The sequence below is a fragment of the Perognathus longimembris genome, chromosome 2 (genome assembly GCF_023159225.1).
Source record: "Perognathus longimembris pacificus isolate PPM17 chromosome 2, ASM2315922v1, whole genome shotgun sequence".
Classification (NCBI taxonomy): domain Eukaryota; kingdom Metazoa; phylum Chordata; class Mammalia; order Rodentia; family Heteromyidae; genus Perognathus; species Perognathus longimembris.
The window spans coordinates 5,291,965-5,311,981 of NC_063162.1; the positions used below are offsets into that span (position 1 = coordinate 5,291,965).

A 20,017-nucleotide genomic window follows, 5' to 3' on the forward strand; every position below is an offset into this window, starting at 1 on the left:
GGACTCAGTTTACCTCTTTGAAAACAGACTGGGGGAGATGGCTACCAGGAAGCGTCAGCTCAAGCACTGGCTCCAGGACTGAGAGGTTGTAAAATGCTCACGACTCCTTCAAGGTGACCTTGTCCTCATCGCTCTGTCCTGCCCCTGGGGGTCCCCAGCTGGGGCCCTGGTGGCTCTTTGGCTCACATTTGAGGGGAGTCCCAGCTACCAAGCACCCACAGAAGGAATGCCCAGGGCCTCGGGAGACTCCTCTGCCCATTGTGATGATAGGCTCCCATTCCGTGGCAATTAATGGGTGCCCGGCTTCCTTCCCGGGAGGGGCAGAGGGGTGATTCTGCCCCAGCTTTGGAGGCCATGGAGAGGTGAGGGGTCCACCGGCAGCCCTCTCAGCTTCCCGGAGAGAATGGCCAAAGGGAGACGCTTCAAGCCTGCCCTGGACAAGGACGGAAGATGGATAAGGACGCGGTGCCCTCTGGGAGCTTTCTCACACCGCCCGGTGGTGAGAAGCGCGCAGGGCTGCGTTCCCAGCCCTATTCTGCCTGCTGCTCCTTCCACTGCGCCCGGCGTCTCCCGCGTCCCTGGGAGGACCACGTGGACGTAAAATGCTCTGCACCCTGGCTCTTGGGGGCTGCCGGCCGGATGTTCTTGTCCTGCTTCTTTTCTCCCCATCTGCACTGCGCACCTTGCTCGACCGTGTGCATTCTTTTCCTCCCTAGAGTATAGGATCCACCGAGACTGGGGCCTCTTTATCTTTTCTGCTTAGTGACATTTCCCCAGTGCCTGGAGCAGCATTGGTGCGTGGTGCGTGCTCACTAAATATTTGCTCATGGAATGATCACTGGATAGAGACCTCTAAACAAATTCCTGCCAGCCTGTAATTAATTCCCTCAGCCCCACACAGACGGGAACGGGCCTTGTCCAGGGGGTGCCCGGCTCCCCTGCCGCAGCTTGGGGAAGCTTCCCCTCCCTGGCCTCACACGCGTTCCCACACTCCCTCCTCCTCTCATCAACACATCGGGTCACTCAGTGTTGCACAGCCTGGCCCCAAAGCCCTCAGCTCAAATGACATCCCACCCCCCCCCCCCGACTCCCTTACAAAGCCTAGTGGGGTATATAGCATGATTCAGGCCTCCCAGTGTGTGAGGTCTTACCCTGTTGTCCCAAGAACTTCTCTCATTTGCTCATCTGTATCTGAGCTTCATACACAGGTGGTCCACAACTCGTTCACAGAAGCCATGTCTAGGGAAATCTCCGCAGCGGGCGGGGCCTGCACCCCCTCGCCCCCACCACCGGGGGCAGAATCGTTATAGTTTTGTTTGTCTAAAAGGAAACGGAAAAAGAGGAAAAGACCTTGGCAAATTCCAGTCTTTAGGACATTAAACACACACACACACACACACACACACACACACACACACACACACTTTTGGTTGGACTGAGACTAAGAAATGGGCTGGGGAGGGGGCCATGACTCATAGTCAGAAGGTTAAAATCTGAGGATCACAGTTCAAAGCCAGCCTGGGCAGCAAAGTCCATGAGACTCTCATCTCCAATGAACCACCAGCAAACCAGATGTGGCGCTGTGGCTCAAAGAGGTAGAGCACTAGCCTTGAGCAAAAGAGATCCGGGACAGTGCCCAGGTCCTGAGTTCAAGTCTCACAACTGACAAAGGAGGAGGAGGAGGAGGAGGAGGAGGAGGAGGAGGAGGAGGAGGAGGAGGAGGAGGAGGAGGAGGAGGAGGAAGGGAGAAGGTGAGAATCTACTCTGTGTCCTAGGGAGGCATTCTCGTCACCCTCCACCTGGGAGCCAGGAGTTCAGTCCAGGGCTTGGGGTTCCTTCAGGTTTGACTTGAGTCCGGGCACAAATCCGGCCCGCCATCAGCCCTGAGAGCATGCAAGGATAGTACGGAGCACAAATCTCCCAAAGTAACTTGTAGACAAGGTGGGGAAACGAAAGAAACTGTTGGCTTTGACTCAGCGGCCGCCCATTCGGGAAGACGGTAATTGCGCCATTAGAGGTGACAGTCATTCTGCAGTTGACCTGGCTGGCTGTCATCTGGCTGTTGCTGGGCAGGAAAGTCTTTTTCTACAGACTTTCATTTTCCTGCTTAATATTTCAGTCGCTGAGTGATGGCACACAGCCGAAATCTCACTGCCAACTAGTTAAAAAGCGGTATTTTATGGTTACAATATCTAACAGAAGGGTTTGCTTCACAGCTATCATGTTATAGCCATTACATATATTTTTTAAAAGAGTGAAATTAAAATGCTACAGCTATTTTTTTAAGACAGCACTTTAGCCCATAGACATGGAGACTAAAAAGGAATTCCAGGCAGTTGTCATCTAAGGGGTGTGTGTGTGTGTTGGGGGGGGGGGTCGCCATCATTCCCAACGTGGGAGCAACTGCTCCCCTGCCCAAATTTCCACAGCTGGAAGGGGAGGGAGGGCCAAGGCAAGGAGGGCAACCTGGAGCCCTTGCATGATTTGCGTTTAACTATAAAACATCATTTAGAAACAATCAAAATGGAATACAGAACATTATATGTAATATGTGGGATACATCTATTAAGCGACATATTTCTAGGGTATACTGCTAAGTGAATAAATCAAGGTGGGGAGCATAAAGACATACAGTCCAGGTTTTGTTTATGTATTAGTTTTTATGTCTGTCTTTGTTGTTTTTGTGGTACCAAGGAATTGAACCCAGGGCCTCAAGCATACCAGGAAAGCATTCTACCAGTAAGCTACATTCCCAGCCCATGTCCAGGTTGTTTTCTTGAAGGTAATATCAGTCCCCTCTGCATACCCCTGTGTTTGGGTGTGATCATACGGGACTCAGTTGTCAGCATTGGTGTCTGGACTGGCCTAGCAGTAGAGTTGTCAGGAAGGAGAGGGAGAAAGCTACCAAAAGTTACTGACTGATAACCAAAAAGCCTGTTTTTACATACCACACATTAATAAGCCAGTGTGAACTCTAAGAATTATCAACACTCTTTTAAATCCTATTGCCAATGATGTGATACCATAGTACAAAAATCACCTCATGTGGATGTACGTATGTGTAGGCGCCAGAGTTCAAGGAAAAGAGCACTTGCTTCCTTTCTCATCGTTGTTGGTTTGTCTTTTTCCTCCTGTTTTCTTGTGAAGAAACAACACAGTTGATACTTGAATGCCACAAAGTGGTTGTGGGTGGAAAGCAAGTTTCTCCTTCCTGGTTCCCCTCCTCAAAATTGGCCAGTTCACCACGTGTCCTCTGGGAAATCACCCATAAAAACATCTGGGTTTGTGTGGTGTTTTCATAGTTCTCCATCTCCATTTCTCTTCTCCTCACCCTTAGGCAGCCATTTGGGTGAGTTTAATGGCTGTTCTTTGATTTTATTTCAATGCGTTCTTTTATATGATCTATTGTTTTGTGCGCATAGACTTATTCACATAAATGGTGCTGGATTATATATATATATATGTATATATTTATCTTTCTGCTCTCTCTCTCTGTCTCTCTGTCTCTGTCTCTGTCTCTGTCTCTCTCTCCCTCTCCAGCTGTACTTCCTTTAATAAATCAACCCTGTTCTGTGTCTTCTAGCTTCTCACCGCCACAGAGCATGCCCTCCCCCGTTTAACATCTGTAAAATAATCTCACAGCCTTTGTATACAAATGATAGTTTACTCTTGGGCAGACATCCACCTGCGGCCAGCTGAACATACAGTTTGATTGTGACTTGAGGGGAATGGGCCAATGTCATCACACGCCCAAAGGAAAGGAAGGAAGACTGGCCTAAGGTGACAGCCATAGGTTTGGGGAGAACGAAGGGGAGAACGGTGAACAAACATAGAATCTTCAACACTTAGGTTGTGCTTGCTTTGAAAAACAAACCCACCCTGTCAAGTAGTTATGATGGTTCCCATGTTATAGATAATATCAGTTCCTGACATTGGGGCTCCTGAATCAATAGCCTGGGCTATAGCCCCCATAGGAGAGTCTTCTCCCCTTGTGGGGAATCTCACCCAGAATGACGTTTTAATTTATACTCATCTTCTTCTTCTAGAGCTCTCTACCTCAAAGCTTACTTTGTCTGGGTAGCTTTTCATGGGTGTTATTTAAATAAAATCGGAGTGAGTTCCCATGGGCCTCTAGTGCCAGACACCCTGGCCTCAGGAGTGAGGGTCACATTGCTGCAGCTGCTGAGTGTGGTCTCCACTGTCCGATGAAGAGATCTGCCTCCTCAAGGTCACCTGGGGCAGCCCAGGACTCCAACCAATTGCTCATCAATGACAGAAAAGCCAGGTCCTGTCAGCCCAATCCAGAACAGCTCTGTCCCATGCCCCAGTGTTGCCCAAAGGGTTAGCTGAGGATTTGCTGCGTCCATTTCCCTCTTTCTTGGCCCTGTTTCCTTCCTTTCCTTTTAGAGGGAGACCCAAACAAGCTTTCTTGTCATCACTGTTTCATTCCATCCCTTCCTGGCCCTGTCTTGTTCCTTCTGGGCTTTTCCTGCCTTTCCTTGTGTCATGTCCTGGCTGAAGCGTCTGTGGGGCCCCTTAATCCTCCTCTTTCCCTGGGTCTTGGGGACCCACTCTTACCCACAGGGCTGAAGATCTCCTTGTCCCTCTGATCATGAGGTGGATCTAGGCGCTGCACACCTGCAGCTCCCTGGCCAGGGGAAGACCCCAGACCCCACGTCTGTCCTCTCCCAGGAAGTCCACTTGTTCTCACCCTGGGTGGAAACATTTCCAGGCTCCCTCAGTCGCAGCCGGGTGGCCCGAAACAGCCACAGGGATGAATGTGGGCCGTTGCAATGTTTGCATCCTGGAAAGATTACTTGGAAATGACAAAGACCACACCCCTCCCACCCACTCCAGAAGCACCCAAATTGCATTTTAATCCCCCTCCGAGGAAGCCCTGGGCTTAGCAGCGCAGCCACGCCTGGTTCAAATCAGGCGTGTGCTGTTTTTCCAGTCCCCTCACATTGGACTAACACAGAAGACACTAGAATCCATCACCAGTGCAATGTTAAAAGAGCCCCGCTGTCCACATTTGATTGGGCAACTGGAGGGAAAACTGCCGCCAATATTCAAAATCCGGGAGAAGGGCCCCCCCGAGTCTCTCCACGGGGTGGCACTGTGGCGTATTGGCCGGGCCACTTTGATGGAAGGCACTGCCCATCGACTGTCCAGGTCCCGGAGTCAGGCTTCCTGCTCCACACAGAGAGCCTGCACCCCTGGCTCGTCGGCACATGTGCTGCTGTGGGGCAGCTCAAGAGCAACTTCCGGCCCCACATTGTGGGAAGAGCATGGGTCTCACCATCTGCCAAACCCAGTGTGGTCCTGGGTCCAGGATCTGAGTTTCAGGATCCTTCTAGTCCAATAGAAACAGTTGTCCCCCGGGGCTTACAATCCTCCATCCTTGTATCCAAAGGATGTCTTTGTGAAGCAAAGAGTAAGAAGAGGTGGTAAGGCTCACAGTTAGAAAGTGGTGAATTTCAGAGTCTGAGCGGACACACATCCTGCACACTGCACCCTGCACCCTGAGCCCTGTACCCTGCAACCTGCACACTGCATCCTGCACCCTGCACCCTGCACCCTGCATCCTACACACTGCACCCTGCACACTGCACCCTGCACCCTACACACTGCATCCTGCACTCTGCACCCTGCACCCTGCACCCTGCATCCTACACACTGCATCCTGTACCCTGAGCCCTGCACTCTGCACCCTGCACCCTGCACCCTGAGCCCTGCACCCTGCGCCCTGCATCCTGCACACTGCACCCTGCACCCTGCATCCTGCACCCTGCGCCCTGCATCCTGCACACTGCACGCTGCATCCTGTGCCCTGCACCCTGTGCCCTGCACCCTGCACCCTGCACCCCGCACACTGCACTTTGCACCCTGCACCCTGCGCCCTGCACTCTGCACACTGCACCCTGCACACTGCACCCTGCACTCTGCTCTCTGCACCCTGCACTCTGCTCTCTGCACCCTGCACCCTGCACCCTGAGCCCTGCACCCTGCGCCCTGCATCCTGCACACTGCACCCTGCACCCTGCAAACTGCACCCTGCATCCTGCACCCTGCACCCTGCGCCCTGCATCCTGCACACTGCACGCTGCATCCTGTGCCCTGCACCCTGTGCCCTGCACCCCGCACACTGCACCCCGCACACTGCACTTTGCACCCTGCACCCTGCGCCCTGCACTCTGCACACTGCACCCTGCACACTGCACCCTGCACTCTGCTCTCTGCACCCTGCACTCTGCTCTCTGCACCCTGCACTCTGCTCTCTGCACCCTGCATCCTGCACATTTCACCCTGCACTCTGCACACTGCACACTGCACCCTGCACACTGCACCCTGCACTCTGCTCTCTGCACCCTGCATCCTGCACATTTCACCCTGCACTCTGCACACTGCACACTGCACCCTGCACCCTGCACTCTGCACCCTGCACCGGCACTCTGCACCCTGCATCCTGCACCCTGCACTCTGCACACTGCACTCTGCACACTGCACCCTGCTTCCCTTTCTCCATACACGGCTGTCGCCACAGGTAGGACAACTCTGGACACTACTTTGACTCTGTGAGTATTATTTCCAATTTATTAGGAGAGTCCGTACCCAGCCTACGTGACCCCGAGCTTCTCCCAAACACCACAAAAACAAACTCCTCGATAAAGTAGGCCGGAATATAAAAGTCTGTTCCTATGGTCTACCCCCTTGTCTGTAAATTTCACTGATATGTTTGTCTAACATGTATCTCATTCATTAAAAAAAATACTGGTAACTAAACACCTTTATTTTGCTGTTCTTTTTTTTTTTCTTTTGTACATCTTTATTTCTTTCTGTGGATTTTGGTATATATTAACTGAACAATGAAATTTCATTGTAGTATTTCTCTACATGGATATAACATATTTTCACCAAATCTATCCTCCCTGATCATAGGTGGTTTCTCCAATTTCTTTTTTTTAAATTTTTATTATCAAACTGATGTACAGAGAGGTTACAGTTTCATACGTTAGGCATTGGATACATTTCTTGTACTGTTTGTTACCTCCTCCCTCATTCCCCCTTCCCCCTCCCCCTTTCCCTTCCCCCCCCATCAATTGTTCAGTTCATTTACACCAAACAGTTTTGCAAGTATTGCTTTTGTAGTCGTTTGTCTGTTTTTACCCTTTGTCTCTCGATTTTGGTATTCCCTTTCAGTTTCCTAGTTCTGATACCAGTATACACGGTTTCCAGTGTACTCAGATAAGATACAGAGATAGTGCAGGTACACCACAGGAAGGGGATACAAGAGGATCATCAATAATAGAAGCTACGGTTACACATAGCACGTTGAAAGTAGTTACAACAGTGATATAATTCATTAAAAAAATACTGGTAACCTCTAAGAAACACCTTTATTTTGCTGTCCTTGTAAAATGTTTTTTTTTTTCTTCAGTTGAAGTTTACTTCAAATACTTCAAAATTGTGTTAATAATTTTGTGAAATTATGAATATTCTTCAGGCTTTTGCCTTGGATACATTTCAAGGGTTTTTTTCTAATTAAGGACTTCTTTGCTCCTAAACAGTTTGTTTAATTTTTACTTATTTTAACTAAAAGAATTAAGAGAATGCTATGAATTTTTAATATGGTTACAGTTTTTAGGCCATCTGTCTTGTTGCTAACATTGAGCTTTTTAGTTAAGTTTATATTATGTTCAATTTTTAAAATTTTCTTCTTTTCTCTCTTCTTCATGTTTTCTTTAAGTCCAGTAATGTCTATTTAACAAGGTTGGGTGCCCCAACATTTGGTGGATAAATGTTAAGAACGGTTGTGTGTTTTTTCTTTCCTGTTTTGTGAACTCGGGGCTTGGACACTATCCCTTAGCGTTTTCGCTCAAGGCAGTGTGGGTGCTCGGCCACGGGAGCCACAGATCCACTTCCAGCTTTTTGGTGGTTAAGTGGAGAGAAAAGTCTCATCGACTTTCCAGTCTGGGCTGATTTCACACTGTGGTTCTCAGACCTCAGCCTTCTGAGTAGCTGGGACTTCAGGTGTGAACCACCGATGTCTGCCGTTCTGCCTTTTTCATGGAGAGTTTCTTTTATTAACACAAAGTGCCCTTCATCTATCCTCAATAATTTCTCTTTGAAATTTACTTAGTCAGATGTGAGTAGAGCCATGTCTGCCTACTTTCAGGATTCATTTAGCCTTTCAACCTAAACTTATGCTTATTTTGGTCGGGCAGACGTGTTTCTTGTACACAGCTAATGGTTAGGTCTTGTGATTTGATCCACCTTGCCATTCTAAGTCTTTTGATTGGAGAATTGAGCCCATTTCCACTTAAAATCACAAGGGATGTAGTTGTTCCTACCACTCTCCTCTACCCTCACCAAGCAGTTTTTGTGTTAGATTATTTTCTTCTGCATCTTCTATTATACTTATCTACTTACCTGATAGGATTTGGTTTTTCCACTTTTTTCGTGTTTACATTGATCTGTGTACAGGATGTGTTTGAGTATTTTCTGCAGTGCTGGTCTAGTTGTGGTATGTTGTTTTCATTTTAAGTTCCTCGTGGAAGACTTTCATTTATATTTCTTTTACAAATGAAAGCTTCACTGGGTAGAATATGCTGGCTGAGCAGCTTTTTACTTTCAATGCTTGTAATATAAGAGCCCAAACCTTCTTTACCATTATGGTTTTTCTTGAGAAATGGGCTATGATTCTGATGTTCTTTTTTATTGTATGTGACATACTTTTTCTTTCTTGAATTTTTCAGTATTCTTTTTTGTTCTCTGTGCTTATTATTTTAACTACAATATGTCGGGGTTAGGTTGTTTTCTACTCTGGTATATTGGTTGTTCTGAAAGCCTCTTACACCTAAACGAGCTTATCTTGTTCACAATTGGGGATGTTTTCTGCTACCAATGAGTTGAGTACATTTCCTAATGCTCCCAGGGAGCATTTCCTCTCTTTCGTATATGTCCATTGTGTATGTATTTGGTCTTTTAAATAGAATCCTAACTTTCTTCAATTTTCTTTCATATTTTTCATTTATTTTTTCTTTGTATTTTCATTTATTTTTCTCTGTATTTTCATTTATTTTTTCTTCTGTGTCCATTCTATCTTCTAGCCCTAAAATTCTTTCATGTCTGGAGAGGCTTTCCATTTAAATTTTCATACCCAAGATGACTTCCTCTTCTTCTTCTTCCTCTTCTTCTTCTTCTTCTTCTTCTTCTTCTTCTTCTTCTTCTTCTTCTTCTTCTTCTTCTTCTTCTTCCTCCTCCTCCTCCTCCTCCTCCTCCTCCTCCTCCTCTTCCTCCTCCTCCTCCTCCTCCTCCTCCTCCTTGATTTCTATTTCTTTATTGAGATCTGTTTTCATGCCTTGAATTTATTTTCTAAAAATCTTTCAGTACTTGTATAAAAGGTTTCAATTTGACATGTCAATCTGTCAGTACAATAAGTCTTGATTGATGTCACCCCTTCTATCACCCCCCCCCCCCCCCAATCACTCTCACCCTGGCTGGCATGGATGGTTTCAAAGGCACATGTTCCAGTCTCACATGGACTGTTATGATTATATCCTCCCATCATTCTTCTCTCTCTCTCCCTGTCCCCTTCAACTCAACTCCACTCCCACTTCAAAGAGTGTTTTAGTTTTCTGGTGTTCATTTTCCCAAAGAGCCAAGTGTTCAAATGAGTTACACCAGTGAAACCCACCCACGTGTGACTCAAGCTTTAGAGTATGTGTGTGTGTGTGTGTGTGTGTGTGTGTGTGTGTAATTGACTTCTTTACTTCCTTTATTTGTTGATATGTGGCTTCCTTGATCTCTTTTAGCTGGTTAGCTGTATTCCTGTTGAGTTCATTTAGCTGTTTATTTGTGTTTATTTGATATTCCTGTTGAATTCCTTTAGTTGTTTGCTGTTTTCTCTTTGAATTCATACAATTGTATATAAACGTCCTCTTTCATTTAACATTTCTTATCAGCATTCCTTTGAACTCAGAATGAAGTTTCTTCCACTTAATTGTTGTTTTGATGCTTTGTTGTGTAATTGTTGGTTTATGGAGGTGCGGTTTCCTTATTCATATTTATATGTTGGGGTTTCTGCATTTGAAGACAATTTGTGGTTTCAGTTTTTGTGAACCAGAGGTCTTTCCTTTTGGTTATTCTGTATATTCTCACAGGACTGGGTGTTAATTGGGTTGATGAACTGCTTCTTGCTGCTGGTGTGGGAGTATTATCTCAGTTCTAGTACATTCACCAATTCCAAACCCAGCCAGATATTTATGAACAGTTAAGATACTATTGGTAACATCATCTACAAAGCCAATCATGTTTTATATGCAGGATGTTTGTTTGTTTGTTTTTTAAATAATACTCTAGAGGTCAAGAAGAGTAAGAATAGTATATGTTGTGGTTAGAACTGAGCTATTAAGAGTATCGAGGATGTGGGAAGAGATACAGAGTAAAGAATGTGGGGAGAAGAGGAAGGGGATGGGATAAATGTGGTAACCAGGTATTTTTGTATGTGGTTGTATAGCTCAGTTGCTGTAGCAAAGGATGCTAACAAGGGGATAGACGACATGAGCAAGAAAGTAAGGACAACATAGCATGGCTTTTGCTGGTGCTCCCTGCCATACCTGCCTTGCCCTTTGTTCAGTTAGTCTACAGAGACACAGAAAAGTGGCTGTCAGCAACCTACCATTTCCCTATTCCACCTTGATTTTTTTTTTTTTTGCCCAGTCCAGCTTGGACTGAGGTCCTTTTGTCTCTCTACTTCCCTCTGTATCTAGGATGACAGGTGCCTACTGCTGGGCCCAGCTTTTGTGTGTGCCTGTCCTTCTCTCTGTATCTGAGATGACAGGGGTACCCTATTGCACCCAAGTACTGGTTGAGATGGAGCCCCTGAGCTGTTTTGCCCAGCTATCCTTGAGTTATGACCCTCTTGCTCTCTGCCTCTCATATAGCTGGAATTAATTACAAGTGTGAGCCACAGTTGTCAGGATTTACAGATGTTATTGTTGGAAAACATTTTGTTTGATGCAAGGTTAGTTGAATCGGGGTTGGTTCAGCGAGTCAACTGTAGTTCCTTTACAAACTTCCCTCAAGCCCTGAACCTGACTGAGCCCTCATGGCCCTCCTGAGTGGAGAGCCTCGTTTCACTGACACAGAGTCAGGGTAACCTAACGTCTGTTTCCTTCGACCCTTTGTGTTGACCGATGTTTTCTTCCTCACTTTCCACCTAGTTGCAATGAAATTAAATGTACAAGTTTGAATACACAGTGACTCTCAGGTTTGCACGTGGGTGCCTAGAGCGAAGAGCAGGCCTGAGGCGAGAGCCCAGAGTCCTGCTTCCTTCCCAGGAGCCAGGAGATTGGGAAAGAATCTCAGTGAAAGAGCCATGTGTCTGCTGAGGGTGGAGAGAGAGCCAGGGATGGGAACTTACCCCGGGTCCTAGGAGTGGAGGTGGGTGAAGATGTGTTCCTGGCGAGGCTTTCTCTGGCTTTGCCTTCCCTGTCTCTCACAGTCCAGGAGGTACGCTGGACAGCATGCGAACAATAAAGGACATGGCCAGATTGTGTGTCTCTTTATGACCATCAACAAGTTGCTAAAGGAGGGTTTACACATCATGTTTGTCTTACGGTGCATTTATGAATGTAGTATACATAGCATATAGCTGGTTTTAGCCAAACACCTCAAAGCTATGTGACCTGAAACATTTTCATTCTTCTCCAGAGCCTGGGTCGTAAGAAGATTTCTCCAGACAAGAGGCAACACATTTCTAGAAATTTCAGTCTTTGGGCTTGTGAGACTACCTTCCGTCTTGTCTTGATGGCTTTGCAAATAAGCAAATATCCGATGTGTGCAGGGAGGCCGTGGTAATCTCCAGTTTCAGGCGCTTCCCAAGACGTTATAGTGAGAGATGGGGTGCTTTTAAATTCATTCCGGAGCTATTTAAAAGGAAAAGTAAGACTGGGCATTGACAAAAAGGCCGTTTTGCCAAAAATCCTCCCAGAAGATTCTTGACGAGTTTTATAATATTGCTGTTTCATCAGACATTGCAAAAGTATGTTTTCTGGTCTAGCACTTTGATTTAATCTTCAGAATACTTTTATGACTTCTCCTAAGGTTGGAAAACATTCAACTCCTTATAAAATAAAGGCATGTGAAGCAATAGACATGTCAAAAGAAGCTTCTAAGACTGTCACCTTTTGGAGAGTTTAAAAATTATGCGCTTCCTATGTGGTCATGTTTTCAACTTTAAGCTACAAAGAATACAGAGAAAGCAAGAGGTCCTCTTGTCCCACCTCACCTCTTATCCTTATCCTCTGATCCTTATCCTGTTCCTAAAAGTTGTTTCTATTCTGTGCATGCACCATCGCGAGCGTTGGCATAAATGTGTAAGAATATGGACATAAACAATAGCTCAAATTATATGACATTCTCTAAGTTTCTTTGGCTATTTTACTATGTATCTAGGCATTGTTGCAGCATCCGTATAAATTGGCTGATAGACTAATTAAACAAAAACCATAGCAGCTTCACTGCATCCTCAAGGATAAATGCACTACATTAAAAAAAAGAACTTTGACTAGAATTTGTGTTGCTAAGGATTTAGGGGGCTAGGCCTGATGCTCTGTGAAGTTTCCAGATCAGCCATCTTGGTGCCTGTGCACGCGTATGTCAGGAGCCGGCCTTGGAAAGCTATCTGCTTAGTGCTGGGTTGGATAGAATGCACAAATTCAAATTTGCAGCCAATGACCCTTGAGAAAAGTGGTCCCACTCAGTTCCTTTCAACTGTGCTGGTGAGTTTCTGTTTTTCTCTCTTCATGTCACCTTCTGAAAATTTAAGGATCCAATCAAAAACTCAAACAACCCCCCCCCCCCACATAGCCTCTCTAACCCCAAAGATCATGCTTCGCTATTTCTTTATTTCACATAGCTCCAGTTACCAGGGAAGTAACTTTTTCTAGGCAGTGTTCACTCCACTTATATCTTCCTTCGTCATTCATTGAGCAGTAACACCATTTTTTAATGTCAAAGTTCTTGCTTATTCTCATGTCAGCTCTGAGTATTAGAATAAGCTTCTCAAGTGAAAAAAATACACCAACAGTATTTTCAGAATGTCATCCAAATTAAGTATTAATTGACAGGAAAATTGACAACTTTATACTGTGGCACAGCTCCCCATTCATTCAAATCCGTATATTCCTCAGTATAGTCTATATTTTTCCTCATTTAGGTATTTATTTTTTCTATGCTTATGCCAGCATATTTTGAAATTTTGTTGTCATTTTGAATGTTACTGACTTTAAAGTTCTTTTAGACTGGTTTTGGCTAGTGTGTGAGCAAGCTCTTGCATTCTGTATATCAATCTTGGATTTGCTTTCCCTGGGCTATGCTTCTAATAAATAAATCATTTAAATAAAAAAATAAGTTTCCATTTGATTCATTTCTGTATTTTCTGTGTAAATCAATCCTTTGCCAAAGTGATAATTTTGAGTCACCTTGAACACTTATGCTCCCCTCCATCTTATGCACAGCACAAGGATAGATATAATTTTAACACGAGCCCTGATGGTATTTCTATTTCTGAGTTTAATGGGGTCACTTCTAGCACATCACCAAGGAACCTGAATTTTGTTGTATGTTTCAGATAAGGGACCGTTTTCAATTTATATACTTAAACATGTTCTTTGTTTTGTTTCGTTTTTGTTGCCAGTCCTGGGGCGTGGACTCAGAGCCTGAGCACTGTCCCTGGCTTCTTTTTGCTCAAGGCTAGCACTCTACCTCTTGAGCCACAGCGCCACTTCCGGCTTTTTTCTATATATGTGGTGCTGAGGAATCGAACCCAGGGCTTCATGTATACGAGGAGAGCACTTTACCACTAGGCCATATTCCCAGCCCCTTAAACATGTTCTTTGATCATCTACATTCCCCTGGTTATTTTAGCCCTAAAATAGTTTTGAAAGTATAGGCACATTAGAAAAATTTATTTTCTTTTCCTTCCTTCCTCCCTCCTTTCCTCCCTCCCTCCCTCCCTCCCTCTTTCCTTCCTCCCTCCCTCCTTCCCTTCCCCTTCCTTCCTTCCTTCCTTCCTTCCTTCCTTCCTTCCTTCCTTCCTTCCTTCCTCCCTCCCTCCCTCCCTCCCTCCCTCCCTCCCTCCCTCCCTCCCTCCCTCCCTCCCTCCCTCCCTCCCTCTTTCCCTCCTTTCCTCCCTTCCTTCCTGTCTTTCTCAGTCCTTTCCCAGGCTTCTTCTGGCTCTCTTCATGAGTATCATGTTTAATTCTGTTGGAAACTGCGTTTCTCTTTTCTCCAGTACCTTGTGAGTTTCCTCCATTCACGCCTTCCTGGGCTGCTGCGGCTGTGCGTTTGCCTTTCTTCTGTGGCGCACAGCTTCTGTGCTCCAGGTTGGGCCCCTGCGTGGCCCGGAGGGTCCGTGGGAGGCGCGTGTCAGTTCCCCACCCGTCTGCAGAAGGGGAGCTGAGAGGCCGGGCTGCCCCGGCTCCCCTTGGAGAAGGGGGCTCCTGACCCAAGTGCCTGCCCTCCATTCACCCCCCTCAGCGCTGCCCTCACCTAGCCGCCCTGCTTAGCCAGAAGATGCCATGGGGCCCAGCTTAGCAGAGCCTCACCACCCCGCCTGGCCCTGCTGCTTCCCCCCATCACTGCCTGCCCCGGGGGGGCCAGCATCCCTGAAGCAGAAGATCGGATCCCGTCTCCCGTCCCTGCCTCAGGACACTTGTCATACAGAGAAGGCAACCTAATAGCAAATAGACCAACAGATGCAATTCAACGCCAGCTGTGGTCCCGGCCGCCCGGGCCCCTCAAGCCAGGCCTGCCTTGGCTTTGCTGAAACAGGAGATTCGTAATTGTGAGAGGTGTTAGACTCAGGACTGCTCCCCCACAGGTTTGACATGGAACAGATAGAGAAAGAACCTCCTTTAAAAAAAAATGAAAGTACACTGTTTTGTTTGCAAATGATATATTTCGTTGCAAGAAATAAATGGACTTAAGAATACATACAGTTTTCACCAAAACGCATTTACAAGATTAATTGTGACTTACGTTGCACAGCTTATTGAGAGGGATTTTTAAGATAACAGGCTTACGAAAGGCAAGAATATTTGTTTTTAAAGCCTAGAAGGCAATGGCTTTTCAGGCTGTTTACTGGCCAATCACATAGTCTAATTCTCATATTATGTTGATTAATTACTTTTAAAAATTAGTTTTTCCTAATTTTTTTTTTACAATCACACAAAGGCTGTGCCATTGAAGAAGGCCGTTTCGAATACAAGGCATCTTGCTCGGTGTCACCCCTTTAGCCTTATCACTCACCCCTTCCCTTCCTTTTCCAAATTTTAAGGTAGATGCAATGAATTCTTGGACCGAATTCTCCCCCTCTCCCCTTCTGCATGTGCACTACTTCTTTTTTCTTCTTGTTTACATTTCCTGGAGTTCATTTAGATAAATAATATTTTATAGGATCAGAATATCCTCCTTTGGTGTCACTGTCTGTGAATGCCTAGCATCCTCTATAATTTATCATGTCACGGTGTATTTTAGATCTAGCTTCTGTATAGAAGAGAAAATACGAGAAAGAATTTTCTTCATGTGTAGGTCAATGTACTTCAATGCTACATGTAGCCACCACCAAAAAACTGTCTCCTGCACTGTAGGAAATACACATCCAGCTATTCAGGAAAATGGAAAATTAAAAGCGCACACATGGAAATAAAGAGAATAGCAAATGACATCTTATGCATCCAAAATGCATCATTAAAATAATGATCTCTACCTTCTGCCCCTTTTCTCAGGGGTACCTCCTAGGCTCTCCCTCCTATCTCTTCTTGAAAACAGATAATTAGGGTGGGTAAAGGGCTAATTTTTTTTTTTTTGGTCATGGAGCTTGAACTCAGGGCCTGAACACCTTCCCTGAGCTCTTTTGCTCAAAGGCAGAGCTCTAACACTGAGCCACAGCTCTGGTTTTTCTGGTGGTTAATTGGAGATAAGAGTCTCACAGAATTTCCTGCCCAGACTGGCTTTGAACCATAGATGCCCAGATTGCAGCCTCCTGAGTAGCTAGGATTGCAGGTATGAGCTGCCCTGGTGAGCTATATGTGTGTGTGTGTGTGTGTGTGTGTGTGTGTGTGTGTGTGTGTACTTGGACTTGAACTCAGAGCCTTGTGCTCTCACTTGGCTTGCTTTTTCTTTTTTTCCATTTAGCATTTTTTTTTTTTTTGCTCACAGCTGGCATTCTCTTACTTGAGCCATACCTCTACTTCCAGCCTTTTTGCAGTTAATCACAGACAAGAGTCTCTCAGACTTTTCTGCCCACGCTGGCTCTGACTCGAAACCCTCAGATCTCAGCCTCCCAAGTAGCTAAGATGACAGGCGTGAGCCGCCAGAGTGGAGCTGTCGTGGTTTGGTTGTGTTGTGGTTTGCCTCCTAGCAGGCCCTTTTGTGACATCAGGACTTCCTTGGATGGCCAGTCCTGATGCTGGCAGACACCCCCACTGCATGCTGGGACATCCCCTCACGGGGGCAGACACCACTGCATGCTGGGAGATCCCCTCACGGGGGCAGACACCACTGCATGCTGGGAGATCCCCCCATGGGGGCAGACACCACTGCATGCTGGGAGATCTCCCCACGGGGGCAGACACCACTGCATGCTGGGAGATCACCCCACGGGGGCAGACACCACTGCATGCTGGGAGATTCCCCCCATGGAGGCAGACACCACTGCATGCTGGGAGATTCCCCCCATAGAGACAGACACCACTGCATGCTGGGAGATTCCCCCCACAGAGACAGACACTGCTGCATGCTGGGAGATTCCCCACACAGAGGCAGACACCACTGCATGCTGGGAGATCACCCCATGGGGGCAGACACCACTGCATGCTGGGAGATCTCCCATGGAGGCAGATACCACCACTGCATGCTGGGAGATGCCCCCATGGAGACAGACACCACTGCATGCTGGGAGATAACCCCATGGGGGCAGACAACACTGCATGCTGGGAGATCTCCCATGGAGGCAGATACTGCCACTGCATGCTGGGAAAACCCCCCACGGGGGCAGACACCACTGCATGCCTGGAGATTCCCCCCACTGATACAGACACTGCTGCATGCTGGGAGATTCCCCCCACAGAGGCAGACACCACTGCATGCTGGGAGATTCCCCCCATGGAGGCAGACACCACTGCATGCTGGGAGATTCCCCCCACAGAGACAGACACCACTGCATGCTGGGAGAGTCCCCCCATAGAGACAGACACCACTGCATGCTGGGAGATTCCCCCCACAGAGACAGACACCCCTGCATGCTGGGAGATTCCCCACACAGAGGCAGACACCACTGCATGCTGGGAGATTTCCCCCACGGAGGCAGACACCCCTGCATGCTGGGAGATTCCCCACACAGAGGCAGACACCACTGCATGCTGGGAGATTTCCCCTACGGAGGCAGACACCACTGCATGCCGGGAGATCCCCCCATGGAGCAGACACCATGGCATGCTGGGAGACCTCCCCATGGAGACAGATACCACTGCATGCTGGGAGATCTCCCAGAAGCAGCACTGTGTCCCTGCTTGATCCATGTCCAGTGCTTGGACCCGTGGGCGGCCTCTCTGCCGGGATGCATTCCTGCACAGCCCAGCGCTGCTCCCTGATGTCCAGGAGCATCTCTGTCCACCATGCTTTCCTCTCTGCTTGCTTCCTCCTCTAAGGGATTCTCCAAACCCTGTACCTGCCCAGCCTTGGACTTCTCTTCTTTTTCTGCCCTAATGAATGCTGACAATGGTGGCAATTTCCTGGTTGAAAACAATCACCAAAAAGGCACATTGAACCAAATCTGCCGTTGTGTGGAAGAACAGCGTAGAAATGAATGAGTAGAGCATACGCTCCCCAGCTTACAGAATGAATAGGAACACAAATCGGGTAACTTCCCCAAGTCAGCCTTCCTTCGCTTAATCATTTTCTGTGTAGGAATAAAGTCATCCAACGACATCACGATTCTCAATCCAGTGGGCTAGGAATGCAAGGACACTGCACTTGGAGGCTAGGTCTGAGGGCCCCCAAATATAATAGCCCCCTTTGTGCAAATCAAAGCTTCAGTAGCGTGTGATGTCAGTGACCTGCTTTTGCTGGCTCTTTGCTTTGTGGGTTGTTTTGAGCAGAAGAATAAACAAGCAGCCAGTTAAAGAAATCCCAGCTTACTAATCAATCGCATGCAGGTGTTTATAGATTTCTTCTGTTTTAATGAATTAGACTTGGACTAGTGCCATCCTTGAAATCACTTAGACACTAAAAGAGCAGCTGATGGCTCAGTCCTGTTCTGGAAGGATGCTGCTTGGTACCAGCTCTAGAACAATACCAGGGGCCCAGTGTATTCCTGAGCATCTACCAGGAACATGAGTAAGTACGGACTCTCTAATTTATCCGCAGAAATCCTACCTAGAGAAGAGTGCCAGCGGCTCACACCTGTAATCCTAGCTACTCAGAAGGCTGAGACCTGAGGATTGCAGTTCAAAGCCAGCCAAGAGCAGGAAAGTCCGTGAGAATCGTATCTCTAATACAACGTCTCAGAAAAAGCTGGAGGTGGTGCTGCGTAGACGCTCTATGTGAATGGAGACGTGCCTCCGCACGGGGTCTCGAGCAGCTTTACAGACTGATTGCCTTGCGACTTTGTTTTTCTTCGGAGCATCTTTGACCGTGTCTGGCCAAAGCCGTTCTCCGCTGGCGGCCATGGTCTGGAGTCAGATGCGGCGTCTGCGTCTTGCTCCCTTTCGGGGAACAATCTTCAGGTTGCAGGCCAGGAGGGAAGAGCACTCCCTCAAGCCCACGTTTGCTTTTTTTTTTTTCTCTTTCACCTACCGGGGGTTCCATCTTGAGGATTCCTGGGGGAAAAGAGCTGCGTATGGGGGGAAGGATGATAAGCTAAATATAGGCTTCCCATATGTTCCCCTGAGCGGGGGAGAATCTGCGCTGTTGTGGTAACACTCGGAGGACCAGAAAACAAACAGGAACAATGAGGGTGCCCCCTCTCAGCTCCTCGCGGCTGCTCGCCCTGTTCGGATGTGGGGTGCATGGGTGATGTGGGGAGCCCCTCCTCCGCTCTGCCATGGCCCTGCCTGCCAGTCGTGCAGAGCCCCGCCTGTCCCTGCGTGAGTCGGGACGTCCCTCGCACTCAGGGCGGGCACGCCCCCCCCCCCCCCCCCCCCCGGCGCAGGCTGAGGTGGGGAAGTGCTGTGTAAGCGTGAAGTTCTGTGTATTGCTTTTATAAGGACCCATCAAAACAAATGGAAACATCTTGCCTCACACACTGTGTTTAAGCAAACACATCTCCTGATATACCAGCACAGTCTCCCCCCCCCCCCCCACCCCGCCAGTATTCAACAACAAACCAGCACCCCCTTCGGAGCCTGACTCACCCAAGACACGGGATGAGTAAAAGCCTTGACGTGCGCACTTGAGGACGGCTGTACGACACGGGAGCACTTGTGAGGCATGGCGGGTGGTTTCTAGAGTCATCCAAAGTCATCTCAAATAGCTTTATTCTGCTCATCTAAATCAAGCAGATCTGCAAGTTTCCAAACAGGGAAACACAGGCCCAAGCAGGCAAGTGGGATTCTTTTCCCTCCTTCTCCTCTTCCTGCCCAAATGGAGCTAGCCCGAGAAGACTCAGCTCTAAGAGCCAGCGCACGTGCTCCATTCGAACACTGCCCTGCTGTATGATTGACAGAGGATGACCCTCGGTCCAAAGGGAAAGGAAGACTGCCCCTCCTCCACCTCCACACAGCTACTTGCAGGGATGTAAGGCAGGTAGACACCAGCTTTCCAGACTGGAGCATGCAGCTCATCTCCTTTGCATTACGCTGCTGGCGGTAACCTTTGCTGAGGATTACACCCGCAGCATTAGTCATGAATGGTGCGGCCAGGCCTTCGCCAACACATTCCCCCTCAGTTCCGAAAGGGGTGGAGGACTCGCCACCCCACCCCACAGGGCAGCTCTGGCTCCTCAAAGGAA

The 20,017-nt window shown here is 47.6% G+C and overlaps 1 protein-coding gene across 1 annotated transcript; it reads left to right on the forward strand.

Annotated features, from left to right (window-relative positions):
• The first annotated feature begins 450 nt into the window (after positions 1-450).
• On the forward strand, positions 451-12,302 carry Tex36 (testis expressed 36). The gene is given in 5 exon segments (XM_048336133.1): positions 451-597; positions 4,892-5,102; positions 6,511-6,575; positions 11,716-11,787; positions 11,790-12,302. Coding segments are annotated over 5 exon segments (669 nt in total). The 3' UTR covers positions 11,964-12,302.
• Positions 12,303-20,017: the final 7,715 nt, after the last annotated feature.